The 21188-nt window shown below is 43.8% G+C and overlaps 1 protein-coding gene across 1 annotated transcript in view; it reads right to left on the reverse strand.

Annotated features, from left to right (window-relative positions):
- DIPK1C (divergent protein kinase domain 1C) overlaps nt 1-19856 on the reverse strand; it is an 83031-nt gene extending 63175 nt beyond the window's left edge. The window contains exon 1 of the mRNA XM_044294897.1: nt 19552-19856. Within this exon, the coding sequence (XP_044150832.1) occupies nt 19552-19728 (177 nt within the window). The 5' untranslated portion in view covers nt 19729-19856. The remainder of the gene's footprint in view (nt 1-19551) is intronic.
- Nucleotides 19857-21188: the final 1332 nt, after the last annotated feature.

The raw sequence follows: 21188 nt of genomic DNA on the forward strand, positions 1-21188 counted from the left end.
TATCAAGTGTAGGGAGCCGGTGGTCGTGTCCCCTCACTATTATAGGGTGTTCAGGTGTTATACAGTCGAGGAACGAGGCTATGCGATCATCTTCCATTGAGATTTTTAGGACAATCGTACTCCCTGTGAGGGGGCAACTCCTGAACACCACTCTCGGAAAACACATCCAAAAATTCAGAGAGAAAAGATGGTACAGTCTTAGTAGAAACCTCAGAAACAGATGTCGTGAGGCAATTCTCTCTGCGAAAGTCACTCCAACCATTTATTTGCCTCGCTTGCCAATCAATGGTGGGGTTATGTTTAGTGAGCCAGGGTAGCCCCAACACTAGAGGAGTAGGCAACCCGCTTAGGACGAAACATGACACATCCTCAACATGGGTATTCCTTCTGACGTGGTCTCTGATAGGGGCACACAGTTTGTTTCCAGATTCTGGAAGGCTTTCTGTTCTCGCTTGGGGGTTCGGTTGTCATTCTCTTCTGCTTTCCACCCGCAGTCGAATGGCCAGACAGAGCGCGTCAATCAGAATCTGGAGACATATCTGCGCTGTTTTGTGGCGGAGAATCAGGAGGATTGGTGTTCTTTTTTGTCCCTTGCTGAGTTTGCTTTAAATAACCGTCGTCAGGAGTCCTCTGATAAGTCACCATTTTTTGGTGCATATGGGTTTCATCCACAGTTTGGGACATTCTCTGGAGAGGGGTCTTCTGGTTTACCTGATGAGGACAGATTCTCCTCGTCTTTGTCATCTATTTGGCAAAAGATTCAGGATAATCTAAAGAGCATGAGTGAGAGATATAAGCGTGTGGCGGATAAGAGACGTATGCATGGTCCGGACCTGAATGTTGGTGATCTGGTGTGGTTGTCTACTAAGAATATCAAATTGAAGGTTCCCTCCTGGAAGTTGGGTCTTAAGTTTATTGGGTCTTACAAAGTCTTGTCCGTCATCAATCCTGTTGCCTACCGTCTTGATCTTCCTCAGATTTGGAAGATCCATAATGTTTTTCATAAGTCCTTATTAAAACCTTATGTCCAACCCATTGTACCCTCGTCTTTGCCTCCTCCTCCGATTGTGGTTGATGGTAATCTTGAATTTCAGGTCTCTAGGATTGTGGATTCTCATGTTGTCCGCGGTTCTCTCCAGTACCTCGTTCATTGGGAGGGTTATGGTCCTGAGGAGAGGATGTGGATCCCAGTGACGGACATTAAGGCCACTCATCTCATCAGGGCTTTTCATAGGTCCCATCCTGAGAAGGTGGGCTCTGAGTGTCCGGAGTCCACTCGTAGAAGGAGGGGTACTGTCACCACCAGACATCTGAGAAGCTCTGACAGACGTTCTTCAGAACCTGCTGCTTGAGGTTCTTTTGTTTTGCTTTGGTTTTGTCATCTCGTTAGCCTCTCTCAGCTGTCATGTAGTTGCACTGATTTCATCCCTTTAAATCCCTTCCCATACTGCATCACTTTGCGGTTTATACAACTTCCTGGAGTGTGTGCATGCTGGATGCTACTACTGAGTCTTCTACAGATAAGTTTTGTTCATTCATTTGTGTTTTCCTGTTTGCTGGATCCCAGGTGACCCTGACTCCCTCCGTATCAAGTGTAGGGAGCCGGTGGTGGTGTCTCCTCACTATTATAGGGTGTTCAGGTGTTATACAGTCGAGGAACGAGGATATGCGATCATCTACCATTGAGATTTCTGCATAGGCTGAGCAGTTAGAGAGAGAGAGCCAGGTCTGTTGCAGGGCTTTCCCTTTGGTTCCTTAGTTTTGGATCCAGTCAGTTGGATCTTCATTTTGTGTTTTCTGTACACCTTCCGTGACAGTTGGAGGTCACAGTTAAGGGGACTATAACCTATGGTCAGTGTTAAGGGGCGGTGCTGTAGAGAAGATCACTGTTAAGGGGATGGGCCCCTGTGGAGGTCCCTGTCAAGGGGGTGAGGTGCTGTGGAACTCACTGTTAAAGGGGCAGGCTGCTGTGAAGGTCAAAGTTAAGGGAGTGGGCTGCTGTGGAGGTCCCATTTTAAAGAGACTGGGCACTGTGGGGGGTCAGTGTTAAGGGGTCGGGGGCTGTGGAGGTCACTGTTAAGGGAGCAGACATTAAGTGAAATAGATTAAATATACCCGTGCGAAGCCGGGTCCTTCAGCTAGTACTTTATATAGTGTACTTACTACTGAATAACGGATATACTTTATATAGTGTACTTACCTTCTCCCCACTGCTCTGTCTCAGCTATGGGGTACACAGCTGTCTTCACTGGACTTCACATCCCCATCTGTTAACTTCCATATGGACGGAGGCTACATGCACCACTGAAGCCAATGACTGGTGTCCGCAGTGATGTGTCCCCATGTGGCATGTCCCTGCTGGGTCAAGTGCTGCTTGAGGACACATCACCTGTGAGGCCAATTATTGTCTGCAGTGGCTTACATTAGTCCATCCGGAAGTTTACATACAGGGACGGGAAGTCTAATGACTCTGAAACAGGACTCCCTGTTTGCAATGACCATGGCTGAAACATCTGAACTCAATAATGACGAGGGGGGTCCACATATCTTTGTATACTTTATATAGCGTACTTTTCATTTTCTTTCTCAGTGGCCGTTTTTAAAAGGCAAGAATCATATAATTTGGCACAAAAATATATAGAGACAGACACTGTATATTAATGTACAAAAAGGATAATAGATGTATTGAGGAGAATATTCCATAAGCATGGCTTCTGCTGAGTTGTACTATTACTGCTGTGGAGGGGGCCTTGAGCATGTAAACACTTTTCCTGTAGTCTGCTTGTAAATGATTTGCATCACTGATCAAGAGTATAGGATATCATTTTGCTGCACCTTTTACTGCCATGAGCCAGTGACAACCTACTGCAATATTCAGATAAACAACAGTGTAAGCTAATGGCATGTGAATATGATGGCGAGTGGTCAGGCATGTGTGACTGGTTGTGTGTCGTCTTATGGCATTCTGTGGTTATTAAGCACGGTCCGCAAAAAATATGCATAACATCTGTGTGCATTCCGTATTTTGCGGAACCGAACAGCTGATTCCTAATAGAACAGTACTATCCTTGTCCGTAATGCAGACAATAATAGGACATGTTCTATTTTTTTGTGGAACAAAAATACAGACATGCAGAAACGGAATGCACACGGAGTACCTTCCGTTTTTTTTTGCGGACCCATTGAAAAAAGTACGGCAAAAAAACGGACACGGAAAGAATATACGTTCATGTGCATGAGCCCTAAGTCAATTACCTCATTCAGTTCATAAGAAGATTCTCACTCAATACCACATCTTACAGTTAATTGGCTATTTTTATATATCCATTATCTAACGATTCTTAAAACTATAGATCCAGTTACTATAGTAATAATATACACTTTAGGATTTTGTAAAATCATTTACTTAGCACAGATGTGGTGACAGCAAAAATGTCCACAATGAGAGTTTATAAGAGTTAGGCCTCATGCACACGTTTTTTTTAGTGGTCCGCAAAACGGGGTTCCGTTGTTCCGTGATCCGTTTCCGTTTTGTTTCCGTGTGTCTTCCTTTATTTTTGGAGGACCACCAGACATAAAGGGAAGTAAAAAAAGTCTAAGACAGGTTTGCCATGCAAAAAAACGGAAAGACGCGGATGACAATCTTGTGTGCTTCCCATTGACTTAAATGGGTCCGCAAACTGTTTTCCGCAAAAATAATAGGACAGGTTATATTTTTTTGACGGACTGGAACCACAGATCACGGACGCGGATGGCAAACGGTGCATTAGCCGAGTTTTCAACAGACCCATTGAAAATCAATGGGTCCGCAGAAAATCACGAAAAATAGTGCAACGGAAACGGAATAAAACAACGGTCGTGTGCATGAGGCCTAAGGCTACTTTCACATTTGCGTTCTGCTGTCCGTTTTTGAGATCCGGTACAGGGTCAGCACAGTGCTTCAGTTTTGTCCCCATTCATTGTCAATGGGGACAAAACGGAACAAACTGGAACGGAGTGCACCAGACTGCATTCCGTTCCGGTTTGTTGCGTTCCCATGCCGGACACAAAACTGCTGCAAGCAGCGATTTTAGTGCGGCATGGAAAACTGAAGAGGACAGATCTGGCATCATAAACCATGTAAGTCAATGGTGCCGGATAAAAAATTTTTGGGACACAGATCCGGAACCATTCACTTACATGATTTTTGGTGCCAAATCAGGCTTCTGCAGTTACACATGCCGCACACAAAAACGCTGCTTGCAGCGATTTTGTGTCCTGCATGGGAACGCAACAAGCCGGAATAGTTTCTTCATTACCGATATAATACAACAGGATCCGTTCTGGACAGATTCAGCCGTTTGTATTATTATAGCAGAAGCGTTTTGCTGTGGTTTTGAGATCCCATGCCGGATCTTAAAACCGGACAGCAAAAAACGCTGATGTGAATGTAGCCTTACTAAGGATACAAGTTTAACAAGTTTTCTAAGAACTATGTTATGAGTTGTCCAACTTGTTTGATCTGCGTTCTCCTTTAAAGCACAACATGGATTAATGCCAATTTAAGGCTATGAGTATTGGTTTGTCAAAATATCATCTCGGCTAAGGAATTTGTTCAAGTCTAATTGATTACAGGTGCTTCTTACCTTAAAAAATATGATGCGTGAAGCCCTGTTTTTTGTAGAAAACCAAGATTTGGTTATTTTTCTTTATTATTCTTTATTTAGGACTCTTTTGAGCACTGCCACATTTATGTAACACTGTAGTTGAAGTAAGTAGACTATGTTCATGTCGGATACATGTTACACGGCACAGCTGGCCATGTACAGTAGCTTAATGTTGGCTGACTCCAACAATTGTGGCAGGCTCCACGGGCAGTCAATTGTAACGTGGCAAGCAGGCCACGAGATCAAACAGTAATTTGTTTGATTCTTAAATAAAGAAGCACCAGATATTTTGTGGTCACCTATTCCTGGTTCCACTATAGAAATGACTCGTCCCTTCTACCAACCTGAGAAAGCTGGATCTGATTATCCTGCCCAATAACAATACAATTTTATCATGTAGCTTATCTTATACAACATGGCGCTCTTCATCTAGGCTGCAACCTATTGGTACAAAACCACTAAAAACCCAAGTGACCAAACATTTTTGCAAAGAAACTGTTCTTAAAGGGGTTTCCAGGAGTTTGATATTGAATGGTTATCCCCAAGACATTTCATCAAAATCTGATTGGTATGGCTGTGACTCCCAACACCCCCACCAATCAGCTGTTTGAAAAGACCACAGTCTCAGTGTAGTGGCTGTGCTTGGAACTGCAGCCCAGACCCATTCACTTGAAATAGGCCATGTGACCAATGAATGTGACATGTCTAGAAAGAGACAGCAGCCCTCACAAGAGCACCGTGACCTCTTCAAACAGCTGATTGGTGTGGGTGGTGGGAGCCTGATCCCGACCAATCAGATATTGATGACCTATCCTGAGGACAAGCCTTCAATGCTGAACTGCCGAAGACCTCTTTGACACTTACTTAATTCTTTCTGAAAGTTGAATTCATTGGCTGTATGGGTAATCACCAGGATAAAAGGAGATATAAATATTAGTCTTGTTTACCGACTTTAGATAGTTTTTTTTTTTTTTGTTACAGGTATGAAAACCAAAGGAGAAAACTTTGCCAGCAGTCACTTAAAAATCAGACTTTTGCTGATTCTGGTGGGATATTCCAATGTTCTAATGTGTATGAGGTCCATGAACTGTCCCATGATGTCTCATGAGACTGGAAAGGTTGGATTTTCCTCTGCTTTACGTTTTATTTCCCTCGTTTTGTAGCACAAGAGATGTTTGGCATCTTTTACCTTCTTCCCTCTATTAAAATAACATGTCCATCTCAATAGTCACTGACCAAACATTTCATGTGCTTTTCTGCAAGGCATTATCAAGAACGAGGGAGGATAAATAGAAATAAATTAGGACTGTAAATCAAGCTCATTGTGAAGGGATATTTGTTACCTACAGGATATTGTATGTCCATGGATATGTGATGACAAAGACCGCAATATGCATGATACAAAACACAGTAATGAGTATGCAGAGCGTAATATACATTATGTCTACAGTGCCCACATAACATCTGGGATATCAGACATGGGGCACAATATCTCGATTGTGGTATGGTATGACATATGTCTAACCTCTTACGTTACACCTTTGTAGTACGTGAATGACAAGGTGCGATTTCTGTTCCCCAGACCTGTAATTAAACTCAAAATGAGAAAAACATAAAACAAAAAGCTAGCACCTGAAGTCTGCGGCCTCTCTGACCTCAGTGAGCAGTATCCATTACTTAAGCATTAGCTCAATAGCCGTGGGCTATACCTTTTCCTGTTTATGGTACAACTGAAAAGCTGAAGAGAAGGAACCTGAATTTAAGTTTTAGAGCAGAAAACAAACATGATTTCAATTGTGTCACTTTAGGAATAAGCTAAAAATTCTAATAGCCATTTGTTTGGTGTGAATTTAAAGTTTTGGTTCACTTTGAATCTACTTCTAGATTATATTAAGAGGGTTTTCCTCTTTGGACAGCACTATAATTTCAGTACATATATACCAGAGGTAATGTAAGGTGGTCCCCTGATCAAGTCAGGCTTTTGCACTGGAGGTCAAATTGTTGGACCATCTATTGTGTAATGCTTCATACCCACTGCCACATTCTCTTCGTGTCCCCTGCCATGTTCTCTTCACACCCCCTGCCACGTTCTCTCCTCGTCCGGTCATATTCTCTTTATGCCCCCCTGTCATGTTGTCTTCACATCCCCTGCCACATTCTCTTCATGCCCCCTGCCACGTTCACTTCATACCCCTGTCACATTCTCTTCATGTTTCCTGCCACATTCTCTTCATGCCCCCTGTCACATTCTCCTCATGCCCCCTGCCACATTCTCTTCATGCCCCCTGTCACATTCTCCTCATGCCCCCTGCCACATTCTCTTCATGCCCCCTGCCATGTTCACTTCATGCCCTCTGCCACGTTCACTTCATGCCCCTGTCACATTCTCTTCATGTTTACTGCCATGTTCTCTTCATGCCCCCTGTCACATTCTCCTCTTGCCCCCTGCCACATTCTCTTCATGTTTGCTGCCATGTTCTCTTCATACCCACTGCCACGTTCAATTAATGCCACCTGCCATGCTCACTTCATGCCCCCTGTCACATTCTCTTCATGCTCCCTGCCAGATTCACCTCATGTTCGCTGCCAGATTCACCTCATGTTCCCTGCTATGTTCTCTTCATACCTGCTGCCACATTCTCTTCATGCCCCCGCCACATTCTCTTCATGCCCCCTGCCATGTTCGCTTCATGCCCCCTGCCATGTTCGCTTCATGCCCTCTTCTCCGTTCTCTTAAAGCCTGTTACATTCTCTTCATGTTTCCTGCCACGTTCGCTTTATGCCCCCTGCCGCGTTCTCTTTATGTTTCCTGCCACATTCTCTTCATGTCCCCTAACACATTCTCCTCATGCCTCCTGCCATGCTCACTTCATGCCCCTGTCTCATTCTCTTCATGTTTCCTGCCACATTCTCTTCATGATCCCTGCCATTTTCTCTTCATGCCCCCTGTCACATTCTCTTCATGTTTCCTGCCACATTCTCTTCATGATCCCTGCCATTTTCTCTTCATGCCCTCTGCCATTTTCTCTTCATGCCCCCTGTCACATTCTCTTCATGTTTCCTGCCACATTCTCTTCATGATCCCTGCCATTTTCTCTTCATGCCCTCTGCCATGTTCTCTTCATGCCCCCTGTCACATTCTCTTCATGTTTCCTGCCACATTCTCTTCATGATCCCTGCCATTTTCTCTTTATACCCTCTGACACATTCTCTTCGTGCCCTCTGCCAGGTTCTCTTCATGTCCACTGTCACATTCTCTTCATGCCACCTGCCACATTCTTTTCATGCCCCCTACCATGTTCGCTTCATGCCCCCTGCCACATTCTCTTTATGTCCCCTTCTCTGTTCTCTTAATGTCCCCTGCCATGTTCCCTTCATGCCCCCTGCCATGTTCCCTTCATGCCCTCTGCCATTTTCCCTTCATGCCCTCTGCCATGTTCCCTTCATGCCCTCTGCCATGTTCCCTTCATGCCCTCTGCCATGTTCCCTTCATGCCCCCTGCCATGTTCCCTTCATGCCCTCTGCCATGTTCCCTTCATGCCCTCTGCCATGTTCTCTTTATGTCCCCTGCCACGTTCTCTCCACGCCCCGTCATATTCTCTTTTTGCCCCCTGCCACATTCCCTTCATGCCCTCTGCCACGTTTTCTTCATGCCCCCTCCGGCAGAGGACATGAAAAGCCTGAACATGAGCCCTAATGTGCAGTCTGTTTGTTTCCCGGCTGCCCCGCATGATATAAATCCCAGATGAAGAGTGGATTTCTGATATTAGCATAATCTTTTTCCTTCTATCGTCCATAATACGGTCTGTTAAGTAGCTTCAAGGTGAACCTACACTTTAAACTTTGAAAACCACTTTCTAAAATTCTCTTCATATTTCCTTGTATTTCATACCACAATTAATTTCTTGTAATTAAGATGTCATTTCTATTGTGCACATATAAGAATTTTAATTATGTTTTTTATGTGAAAGTCTAATTATGGTTTGGATTATATTTGAAAGTATAATTTGGGGGGATAAAGGGCAATGTACTAGGTGTATATTAAAAGTAAATCTTACAACATCACTTTAGGTCGAGTCATACAGTAATAAAACAACCTTGCTCCTCTGTGTTTTCTACCCCTCGCCCTTCTGTACTTTCCATTGCCTTCCATTTCCATTCCTCCCCCTGCTCAGTAGCCAATGACTACTTGTATTGGTGCCTATTCCAGTGAGGCTCTGTTCATATCATTAGTATTTGTCAGACCTATATACCTGTATACCAATAAGGGATGCACAGATACAATATATACAAATAATGTCCTTGTTGCATATGTTTGGTAATCCTAAAGTCACTAAGGCAATCTAATCTGCAAGGCAGAATATGATGGAGCAGGAGGAGATGACCAGATTCATATCATTCTGTGAGTATAAAGTGTAAGGGCTCATGCACACGACCGTATGTATTTTGCGATCCGCAAAACACGGATTCGCAAACAAAATGGATGACATGCGTATTGCATCAGTTTTTTTTGCGGATCCATTGTAACAATGCCTGTCCTTGTCCGCAAAACGGACAAGAATAGGACATGTTCTATTTTTTTGTGGAATGGACATGTGGACATATGGAAACAAAATGCACATGGAGCCATTTTAGTTTTTTTTGCAGATTCATTGAAGTGAATGGTTCCACATACGGACCCGTAAAAAATCGTTGGTGTGCATGAGCCATTATACATTGACCTACCGCTCTGGTCTCCCTATGCTAAGGAGTCCAGTGGGCTGTCCTACGCTGTGACAGCTATCTCAGTATGCACAGAGGAAGTGTTAATCACTGAGTAGGACCGCCCACTGGACTCTTAGGCCCCTTTCACACGGGCGAGAATTCCACACGGGTGCAATGCATAAGGTGAACGCATTGCACCCACACTGAATCCGGACCCATTCACTTCAATGGGGCTGTGCACATGAGCGGTGATTTTCACTAATCACTGGTGCGTTGTGTGAAAATCGCAGCATGCTCTATATTGTGCGTTTTTCACGCAATGCAGGCCCCATAGAAGTGAATGGGGCTGCAATAAAATCGCAAGCATCTGCAAGCAAGGGCGGATGCAGTGCCATTTTCATGCATTGTTGCTAGGTGACGATCGGGACTGGGACCCGATCTTTATTATTTTCCCTTATAACATGGTTATAAGGTAAAATAATAGCATTCTTAATACAGAATGCTAAATAAATTAGAGATGGAAGGGGTTAAAAAAAAATTGATAATCAAACTCACCTCATCCACTTGTTCGCGCAGCACGGGTTGTCTTCTTTCTTTTCCTTTGAGGACCTGGGAGGAAAAGGACCTTTGGTGACGTCACTACGCTCATCATATGGTCCATCACCATGTTGATGGACCATGTGATGGACCATGTGATGAGCGCAGTGATGTCACCAAAGGTCCTTTTCCTCCCAGGTCCTCAAAGAAGAAGAAAGAAGACAAGCCGGGCTGCACGAACAAGTGGGTGAGATGAGTTTAATTATTTTTTTTTATTATTTAACCCCTCCATCCCTAATTTACTTAGCATTCTGTATTAAGAATGCTATTATTTTACCTTATAACCATGTTATAAGGGAAAATAATAAAATTTACACAACACCGATCCCAAACCTGAACTTCTGTGAAGAAGTCCGGGTTCGGGTCTGTGTACCAAACATGCCAATTTATCTCACGCGCGTGCAAAACGCATTAAAACGCTTTGCATTCGCATGGAAAAATCTTGCATTTTCCCGCAACGCACCCGCATCTTTTCCTGCAACGCCCGTGTGAACCCAGCCTTAAGCAAGTCTTTTCCTAAAGATCTACAGATCAATATCCTCAGTTCCAACTGTTCGATTTCATGTTGCCTGTAGACTCAACAGCATTTTCAATGTGACAGGTTCAGCTCAGTGTAGGCTACTGCTCTTTTCAAAAGCACAGAAAAAGTATAATTTTTTGTAATATAAATCAATAGTAGACAAATGTGGTGTGGAAATAACCTAATATATACAGTTGTGGTGGTCACCAGTAGTAATTCTGTATTACACAGATACATGACACTGTTTGGTCATTACATAAGCCGTGGAGAAAGGTGCTAAAGATAGGGGTAAAACAGTAGAGAAAATAACTACCGCTACACGTATGTATGTATAGGGCTAGAGATTGTGCACTATTACCACAAATGTAATGTCTACGTGGATTTAGGCTTTAAATGAACCGTTGCATTTCTACCTGCTGGCAGCTCCTGAGGGGAAATCAGCCTGGTCACAGCTAACAAGAAAAATGTGCAGATACTAAACTGACAGCCTGTGCTGAATTAGGCAAATGTGCTACTTTTACATTATTCCCGCTTCAGGCCAAACACAGAGCTTTGATAATACAAATGATTTCTTCCCATTCAGCTAACATACTCCTAACTTTTCTATTGCTTTCTTAGCCTTCTGCAGTAACATCACAAATTATAAACCAATATTACACCCAACACGTTTTCTCTTATTTTACTGAAGTCAATGGCTCAGATTTATTAACGTGTCTGCGCCAAAAATCTGTCTAAAATGTGGTGCAAATTGATGCACGTCAGTGCATCTTAAGGGAGATTTATCAAAACTGGTGTATAGGAAAACTGGTTTAGATGCCCATAGAAACCATTAAGATTCCACCTTTCATTTTTGACAGCTTCTTTAGAAAATGAAAGGTAGTATCTGATTGGTTGCTATAGACAACTAAGTCAGTTCTACTTTACACAAGTTTTAATAAATCTCCCCCCCCCCCCTTGGGTTTGTACACTTTTTCCCCGACATGCTTGAGAAGGGATAGGGCTTCACAAGAAAGGGCAGGATCTAATATGCACCATTTTGTACCACATGGCTCCACAATTCTGGCATAAAAATCTGTTCCAAAGTAAGCCAACCAATAATTGGTATAGAGACAGAGAAAAGAGTCTATCCCAGATTTATGACCCAGAGTGAGCCACTTTGATAAATCTGCTCTAGACAACCAGTCTAAGCTTACACCATCTTTAGTATTAGTAAATCGGGGCCAATGTGGTGGGACAATGTGCCGTATAGCATCCCTGTAAAATTGTGCAGGTTTCTTTCACCAAAAACTGTTAATACTAGTCATGTATGGTATGTAGTGAAGAAATCATGTAGACTTACGACTTCTAACGATAAGGTACTTAGCTGATCAACTGGGAGGGGGGAGGGGGTAATCCGCTTCACTGACTGCTTCAGGTCGGGTACAATGCTGGTCGTGTTGTTTGCATAAAGAGCAATGGAAGTCCCTCAACTGACCCTGACTTCTCATTCCTCACCTATCAGACAGTGACTGTGGGAAAGTAATGTCATAGTTTGTTCTCCTAATTTATAGGAGTTGTCTTTTTTTATTTTAATGATCCCTTTTTGCATTTGAATAGCAATTAGATTTTCCGTGAAAGCACAAAGCCTATTTGTTCCGGCTATGGAGTTCCATTGTTGGCCATGCATTCGGTCCACTAGTGCTAACACGCTTGTCTCAATGTGACTAGTGCATTCAGCTAGTGTAGAACCCATGAAGAATCAGCTTTAATAGGTGAAATAAACACTTAAGATAAAAGTATACCCATATATGATCTACACATTATGTTACAAAATGCTAATGATGTCCACAAAGCATAGGGAACACTAACCTGGACGACATGGACCAGGGTAGCAGCCATAGCTGCTCATGTTCTAAAGTTCCACAGAAAAGAAAAAAAAAAATTCAAAGACTTAACTTTTATTAATACGATTGAAAGGATCATAACGTGGCCCTCCCTAATACATCTCTAAAAAACGGATTCCTGCCTAGGGAGTGGAATAGCTGCCTTGACATCAGTAATTCCACTCTCTTCAAAGCTGTCCCTATCTCACCCTAATCCATAAATCGTTAATCACATTAATAAAAGTTACGTTTTTTAGGGTTATTTTTTCTTTTCTGTGATTTCTTTGGCTATATTCCCCTTAGCTATTGTACATTTTTTCCTGATGACGGATCAGGTCCTGTGATTAGCATGTTCTGAACTTGCGACTGAAGGTGGTCATGGTGGAGTTAATAAAAGCACTGATTATTTGCTATAGGCAAGAGAACTGTTAAAATATGCATAATTATAAACTGGCATTGCCTACTGATAAAATGTCTTGCAACCTTTGTTTTTAAAGGACATCTGTCTGCAGGTTTGTACCTATAAAACTGGATGACCTGTTTTACATGTGAGCTTAGCAGCTGAAGACATCTGTGTTGGTCCCATGTTCATATGTGTCCTCATTGCTGAGAAAAATTATGTTTTAATATATGCAAATGAGCCTCTAGGAGCAAAGGGGGCGTTGTCGTTACACCTAGAGGCTCTGCTCTCTCTGCAACTGCCACGCTCTTTCTACTTTGATTGACAGGGCCAGGCGTGATGATATTTTCCTAGTCAACTATAATGGTAGTTGATTTCTGAAGCCTTGTGAACATATTGAAGTGTAAACCTACAACAATCCAGCTAAGGCTACATGCACAAGACCCTATGTATTTTGCAGTCTGCAAACTGCAGATCTTAAAAATACGGATCAGTGGCGTGCCCAGGGGGGGGGGGGGTGCTGGCTCTGACGGGGGTGCCAGCAGGCCCAGAAGCAATGAGCGCTTCAATCAATACAGATGGAAGCGCTCATTGCTGAAGCGCTGACACCCGTGACCCAGTCCCACATACTGCGGCAGGGCAGGGAGCAGAGCGCATAGTTCCCTGCCCCGCTGCCGATCACCGCAATAGGCCTGAAGCCTATGCGGTAGTGAAATCCGGGCGTGATGACGTCATTGCGCGCCCCTGTGACGGGACTCAGCAGCACAGTGCCAGGACTCTGCAAGCAAGTGCAGGTAAGTATTTAGCTTTTAGGGTTTCTTTCTTTCTTTTTTGTTTTATGTGTCAACTTTGGGGGACATGAGGGGGCCGGGGTGGACAGAGGACGTGTGGGGGCAAACTTTTATTTTATTTTATATTATAATGTGGCAACTTTGGGGGACACGAGGGGGCCGGGGTGCACACAGGACAGAGGACGTGTGGGGGCAAACTTTTATTTTATAATGTGGCAACTTTGGGGGACATAAGGGGGGTGCACACAGGAGGTTGTGGGGGGAATATGGTGGGATACTGTGTGACACAGTGGGGGGGCAATTTATTATGGGAGGGATGGCAATGTGGGGGACACTGCAGTGTGGGGGACACTACTGTGTGGGGGGCAGTGTGGGGGACACTACTGTGTGGGGGGCAGCGTGGGGGACACTACTGTGTGGGGGGCAGCGTGGGGGACAGTACTGTGTGGGGGCAGCGTGGGGGGATACTACTGTGTGGGGGGACTACTGTGTGGGGGAAATTACTGTGTGGGGGACACTACTGTGTGGGGGACACTACTGTGTGGGGGGCAGCGTGGGGGACACTACTGTGTGGGGGGCAGTGTGGGGGACACTACTGTGTGGGGGGACTACTGTGTGGGGGGCAGTGTGGGGGAAATTACTGTGTGGGGGACACTACTGTGTGTGGGCAGCATGGGGGACACAACTGTGTGGGGGCAGCGTGGGGGACACTACTGTGTGGGGGACACTACTGTGTGGGGGGCAGCATGGGGGACACTACTGTGTGGGGACACTACTGTGTGGAGGGCAGCATGGGGACAATACTGTGTGGGGGGCAGCATGGGTGACACTACTGGGTGGGGGGCAGTGTGGGGGACACTACTGTGTGGGGGGCAGCGTGGGGGACACTACTGTGTGGGGGGCAGCGTGGGGGACACTACTGTGTGGGGGGCAGCGTGGGGGACACTACTGTGTGGGGGCAGCGTGGGGGACACTACTGTGTGGGGGCAGCATGGGGGACACTACTGTGTGGGGGACACTACTGTGTTGGGGGCAGCATGGGGGACACTACTGTGTGGGGGCAGCGTGGGGGACACTACTGTGTGGGGGGCAGCATGGGGGACAGTACTGTGTGGGGGGCAGCATGGGGGACACTATTGTGTGGGGGCAGAGTGGGGGACACTACTGTGTGGGGGCAGCGTGGGGGGAAACTACTGTGTGGAGGGACTACTGTGTGGGGGCAGTATGGGGGAAATTGCTGTGTGGGGGGACTACTGTGTGGGGGGCAGTATGGTAGAAATTACTGTGTGGGGGGCAGCATGGGGGCCTTGCTATTAGGAGGCACTGTAGGGGCCATTCTATTATTTCTGCTGACACTATACAGGGATTATTACCTGGAGCACAATATAAGGTGTTATTATTACTGGGGGCACGCTAGGGGACATTATAGCTGCTGTAGACACTATAGTGACATTTGGGGTAATTTATCAAACTGGTGTAAAGTAGAACTGGCTTAGTTGCCCATAGCAACCAATCAGATTCCACCTTTCATATTTGACAGCTCTTTTGGAAATCCAGTTCTACTTTACACCAGTTTGATAAAGGACTCCAATTATGTCTATTAGGGTCACTATTTTTTCAGCAGTATAGTACCTGGGGTATTGGGGGGCACAACGGGCACAGTATTGGGGGTGACAGCAGGATGACACTGTGGGGACACCAGGATGGGGAGGTTGATGGAAAAATTGAGAAATCTAACACGTCTGTGTTACAAACTGTAGAGATGAGATGTGGCTGAAAGAATTTCTCATGGCAGTCCAACGGAGGAGAAGAGGAAAGAGAAGGTCTATATGACAGGAGATATCCCTGGATGTAAGAGGTATGTGGTCAAGTATTGGGGGGGAGGGTGCCAGAGAAATGACCCGTCCCGGGTGCCAAACACCCTGGGCACTCCACTGATACGGATACTGGCCGGGTGCATCCCACACTTTATTTGGTCCCTATTATAGAAATGACTATTCTTGTCCAAAACATACAAGTGCCACGGCCATGGTCTTGACTCCTGATCCGCAAGCGGTTGCCTGCGGTTTTGGTTTGGTTGTTCAACCACAGGTGAGGGCCACTAGTGTGCTGCCTCACTTGTGGTTGCAGCGGGCAACAAGTGTTGTTTTGTCGCAGTATAGCAGCCTGAGCTGGTTCTAGGCAGCTTGCTGCAATGGCATGCGGTTACACCTAGCAACCTCTCTGTTAGGTGTGTCTTTATGTGATGCACTTTGTATGTCTGGTGTGCACTGTGACATTTCCCTTCACTGTGGATGTCCGTGGCAACGTTTGGTTTGATGTACGTGTGGTGGCAGTGTCTCGGCCTTCTGGCTGACTCCCAGGACATGGTTGCCACCCATGTCGTTGCCTGCGGTAACAGCTGCAGTGGGTTGTGCTTTTGGACACTTCCCCTTTAAGTGGTTTCACTTCCCTGGTTAGTCTTGGAAGGGTTAATTCCCTCTCGTTGTGTGTCTGTGTGGGTGTGGCCACTTTGGGCTATATAGCCTCTTTGGATATCAGAAGCTGAGGGGTGCTTCAGCCATGCTTTGCTGGAGACACCCTCCTGGTAATTCCACCTGTCAGTGGGGGCCACCCTTGTGGTCATAAAATTATTGTTATATATTTGTATACACTATGTTCTGTTGATGCTTTCCTTTGTGATGTTAAGCACCTATGGATCTGGGTTCCTGTGTGTTTGTGTGTGTGCTGTGTCCACTGGTGTTTGGGTGTGGACACTTGTTGTATTGCACGGGATCCCGTCTGTGTGTCTGTGGCAGGTAGGTGTGGAAGTGCTTTTCATCCTCCTGCCATATCCATAGGCCGTTTATGTTCTCTTCCCTTTGCAGCTTGGTTAGTGAGACTGCTGTTCCTCCGTGCCTAGGAAGAACAGGTCGTCTTACCCTGCTCCTTGTTCCAGGGCAATCCTGAGGGCTAGCAGGGACCCCAAGGCATCCGGTGAATGAGTCCTCCCACCTTCAGGGTTGACTCATATGGTTAGGAGTCAGGGTCAGTTTAGGGACGCGATAGGAGGTGACCTGCTCCCTAATACTGTCGTCCTGGCCAAGCAGCGCTTTACATCTTCTGGTTTTCCCCATCCTCAGCCGTGACAACAAGAGAAAGACATGTTCTATGATTTGTGGACTAGCTGCACGGATGCGGACAGAACATGGATGACCTCCGTGTACTGTCTGCATGTTTTGCAGCTCCATAGAAATAAATGAGCCACATGCAATCCGCAAAAAATGCAGAGCGAACGTGGACCAAAAATATGGACGTGTGCATGATTTTTAAAGGGCTTCTCCAGGAATCAAAAAATGAAAATACTTAAATATTATTTTATAATAAATGTATTCACAATTTCACAAATACCTTTCATTACTTAGAAGGACTTGTTTTGTCTAGGGAACAATCATTAGGAGAAATAAAATGGCCGCCATCCTATCAGTGCACACAAAACCTGTCCTATTTACACAGGAGGACAAGTTACTTCACCACAATGAGCCATACTGCTGTCTCATCCTCTCTGCTCTGCTTGTCAGGAATTATAATCCTGAATATAGGTGAATCTCTGTGGGAATGGAGACGATAAGGAGACATGAGAGGAGGGTGAGGTGTGGCTATTGAGCAGCAGCTCTTGTTTACAGTCTCCATTACCACAGCTACACATTACCACAGCCTGTCCTGTCCGTCCGCTCTGTACTTCATGTCTCCTCATGAACTTAATTCCCCAGAGATTCAGCTAGAGTTCTTATTATCTGTATTCAGGATCATAATCCCTGACATGTAGAGAGGAGGATGAGGCAGCTCTTTACCTCAGTGTTGTAAAGTAACTTGTCCTCATGTGTGATCAGGACAGGTTTTGCGTGAGCTAATGGGACAGTGGCCATTTTGTTTTACCTGATGATTGCTCCCTAGACAAAACGAGCCATTATAAATAATGAAAGGTATTTGAGAATGTATTTATAATAAAGTAATATTTATATATTTTCATTTTCTTAATTCCTGGAGAACCCCTTTAAGCTGCAGTTACTTGTCATTGCTGTGCTCTAATGAAGCAGAGGCACCGGGCAGCCATCACCGAATATAATAAATAGCATCACCCATGGGGTAGTAAGTAGTGATTACCATAAACCTCCATACACTTTAACAGTAAATCTACCAGTGTCTGACCTTGTACAGATATCCCAGCCTGTAGAGAACATCTGGTCCTAATTCAGGTAATATTCATGAGCTGCAATCAACTTCTATAAAGAGCTTTGGGAAGCTGTATTTCCTCTAAACAGGTCAAATATGTCTATTCCTATATGCTTCCAAAAATGTGTAGCTAAGCGAAACATCCCTGTTCCAACAGAGGAGCATGAAAAGAGACTGCAAGTCAAATCAATTCTGGGCAACCTTCACTTTACCTATGACCCCTGCATACTGAAGTTGAAGGGCCAAACAGAATGAAGTTCCTCATAAGTAAAACAATTAAGACTGCCATTTTTTGAACGTCAAGAATAATATATTAAAGAAAAATAAATTTAAAAAAACGTTTAACCCTATAATTGTCTGTTCGTAACCTTTATTTTAATCTATCAGCAATTATCTACCCCACTTTAGTATATATAACATTCTCCAACTGTGTCCTAGGGGCTCTATAGTGCCATCTAGTGTTCATTTTGTGCAAGTGCTCTGTCTTAACTAAACAAGACTTTATAGTTATCTGTATTAATACAGCTATAACTTGTGGTTTTTAGAAAATAACATCAAAAAGATAATACAAACAAACAAGTGTAATGTCCACCTGACATATGCAGTGTCTTATTTATGTAAGAACACACATGCATTGGAAACACAGCACAATGACATCCTGCCCAGGCTAGTTAATGGCAGGTTCTGGGGAAACATTGAATAAGTGTAAATGCTGCCCAATACCTAGTCATTTTAACAATTACTAGTAATAACTAAATAACTGACTGAGATATGTCACTATATATATATATGAATAGATAGATGATAGATACAGATATAAAACAGTTACACACAAGATATAGATAGACAGACAGATAGATAATATTGATTGATAGATGTAGACATATAAAATAGCTATAGACAGATAAGATAGGTAGATAGATAGATGTATAGATAGAGGATAGATAGATAGATAGATAGATAGATAGATAGATAGATAATGAATGGATAGATAAATAGATAATGGATAGGTAGATAGATAGATGTATAGATAGAGGCTAGATAGATAGATAGATAGATAGATAGATAGATAGATAGATAGATAGATAATGAATGGATAGATAAATAGATAATGGATAGATAGATAGATAGATAGATAGATAGATAATGGATGGATAGATAATTAGATAATGGATAGATAGATAGATAGATAATGGATGGATAGATAGATAGATAGATAGATAGATAGATAGATAGATGTACAGATAGATAGATAGATAATGGATGGATAGATAGATGGATAATGGATAGATAGATAGATAGATAGATAGATAGATAGATAATGAATGGATAGATAAACAGATAATGGATGGATAGATAGATAGATAGATAGATAGATAGATAGATAGATAATGGATGGATAGATAAATAGATAATGGATAGATAGATAATGGATGGATAGATAGATAGATGTACAGATAGATAGATAATGGATGGATAGATAGATGGATGCTGTGTTACTTATTGCTAGTAATTGTTAGAGTTATACACTGCTTTGTTGGTAACACTGGCATTGACATTGGCAGAAAACATTCAGCCATTACAAACCCTATTACCCATATAAGAGAAGACACTGTCTCTTGGTAAAGTAGAAAATGGGGATAACTTTACAATAAATAAGTTGAGGGATTTGGGGGGAGGTTGAGCCAACATCAGAGTCTCCAAAGGGTTTGCAGCAAGTTACTCTATATCAGGCATTAAAAGGACTTCCTCTAGGTAAGCCCTGCATAATAAGTGATGTACCAGCATCAGGTGTGGGCACCAGTGTGTTACATACCAGTCCTGCCAGGATCTTCTTACTCTCCTCATCAGTGCAGCGACCTGAAAACAGGCTCCTGTGGAGGAACAGAAAAGTGCTCCCGAGAATCCAGCAAGAAGCCCAGAAGAGCAGGAGCAGGAAAGTGTTCTTCTTGCAGATCTTTATTCTCAGCCATTTGCCAGGGAATATTCTCATGGTAGGATCAGTCAGAGTGTGCCATCTTTGGAGGATAAGAAGGATGGCAGGGAGGACTGTACAGTACAGAGGAGGCTCAGGGAGTCCTGCCCAGCCCCTGCATGGACCTCAGGACCCCTGTGACCACCTCCCTGTGCTGGTGCTCCTTGCAGTAAAGCTGAGATGTGCTGTTGAAGTGAAGCCACGTAGTTCCGCCTTCTTTTGTGTGCTGTCAAGCAGAAATCCAACTTAACAAGCAGCCTGTGAGGTGGACTCAGGAGAAGATGACAGACCTGCTTGGAGATGATGGATCTGGCAGTGAGTCAGTGCCCACAGATACAGTGAGCTGCTATGTTCCTCTGGTGGGTGCCAACATACAGCTGCTGGATGGGCACCCTCATAAAAGCTGGTATGGATGCTTATGAGCAGTTTTCATCCTGTGGGTAGCTTTATTAGTGCTAGTCTACACATGCTAGATTGTCTACAAGCTCAAATCTGGGAACTAATATTTGTGTAGAGATTAAATTACATACATATTTCTTCCCAGCAGAAGTAAGGATGCCAAAAGCCTCCTAGAGATGGGAGTAATTCATAAATAAGTAATATGTGTGCAGATAATATAGTATGATTCCGTTTTCACCAAATGTACATTCTAAGTAAGTGTATACGCAGGGAAAAACTGTTGGCCATACAGTATACGTCAGATTTATCGCTGGCTTGTAGGCAGCTGTATGCCATACGGTAACATATGGCTGCCATTGACTTCCAATGCAAAAAAAAAAAGACATGCTGTACAGTATAGGGGTGCGTTCACATGACAGTATGTATTTTGTGGTCCGTGGATCCGCAAAATGCTAATGACGTCCGTGTTGTATACTTTTTTTTATTTGCTGACCCAATGGCTTCAGTGGGTCCGTGGCCCACATTTGTGACCACATTTGGCAGAATGGACATAGATATGTATGGCAATGCATTAAAAGCTATGGCCACCTTTGTAGGCTTTTTTTTCTAATTGGTTTGTATTAAAAAATGTCAACAGTTTTTCCTCTGTTGTTGAAAAAAAATACCCTCAAAGGTGGTCATAGAATTTCATGTTTCAGTGCATCTACAGTAATTGCTTTCTGTTTCTCAGTGAATCCATCAGAATGCTGCTCTGACAACTAAAGGCACCTTTACAATCGCTGACAAGCAGGCAATTATCGGGAAGGATAACAGTCTGCAGCAATCACTTTCACTGTATGGGGACCTGCAATAGCTACTGATATCACTTGTTTTCATACAAACTCATTGTTTCTAGGTAGCAGAGCAAGGATTTGCGGCACCTTTACAGGAGTCTATTATCGCAAATGAGCGCTTATCGGCCCAACAATTATCAGGTGTAAATCCATAACGCCATAAATCTGTAGCCCTTACCTTTCTTTTCCTGACAGCTCATAAACACACATTATATTTAAATTCTCATTAGTTTTGGTAAGAACATG

This window comes from Bufo gargarizans, chromosome 5, assembly GCF_014858855.1.
Source record: "Bufo gargarizans isolate SCDJY-AF-19 chromosome 5, ASM1485885v1, whole genome shotgun sequence".
Lineage (NCBI taxonomy): Eukaryota > Metazoa > Chordata > Amphibia > Anura > Bufonidae > Bufo > Bufo gargarizans.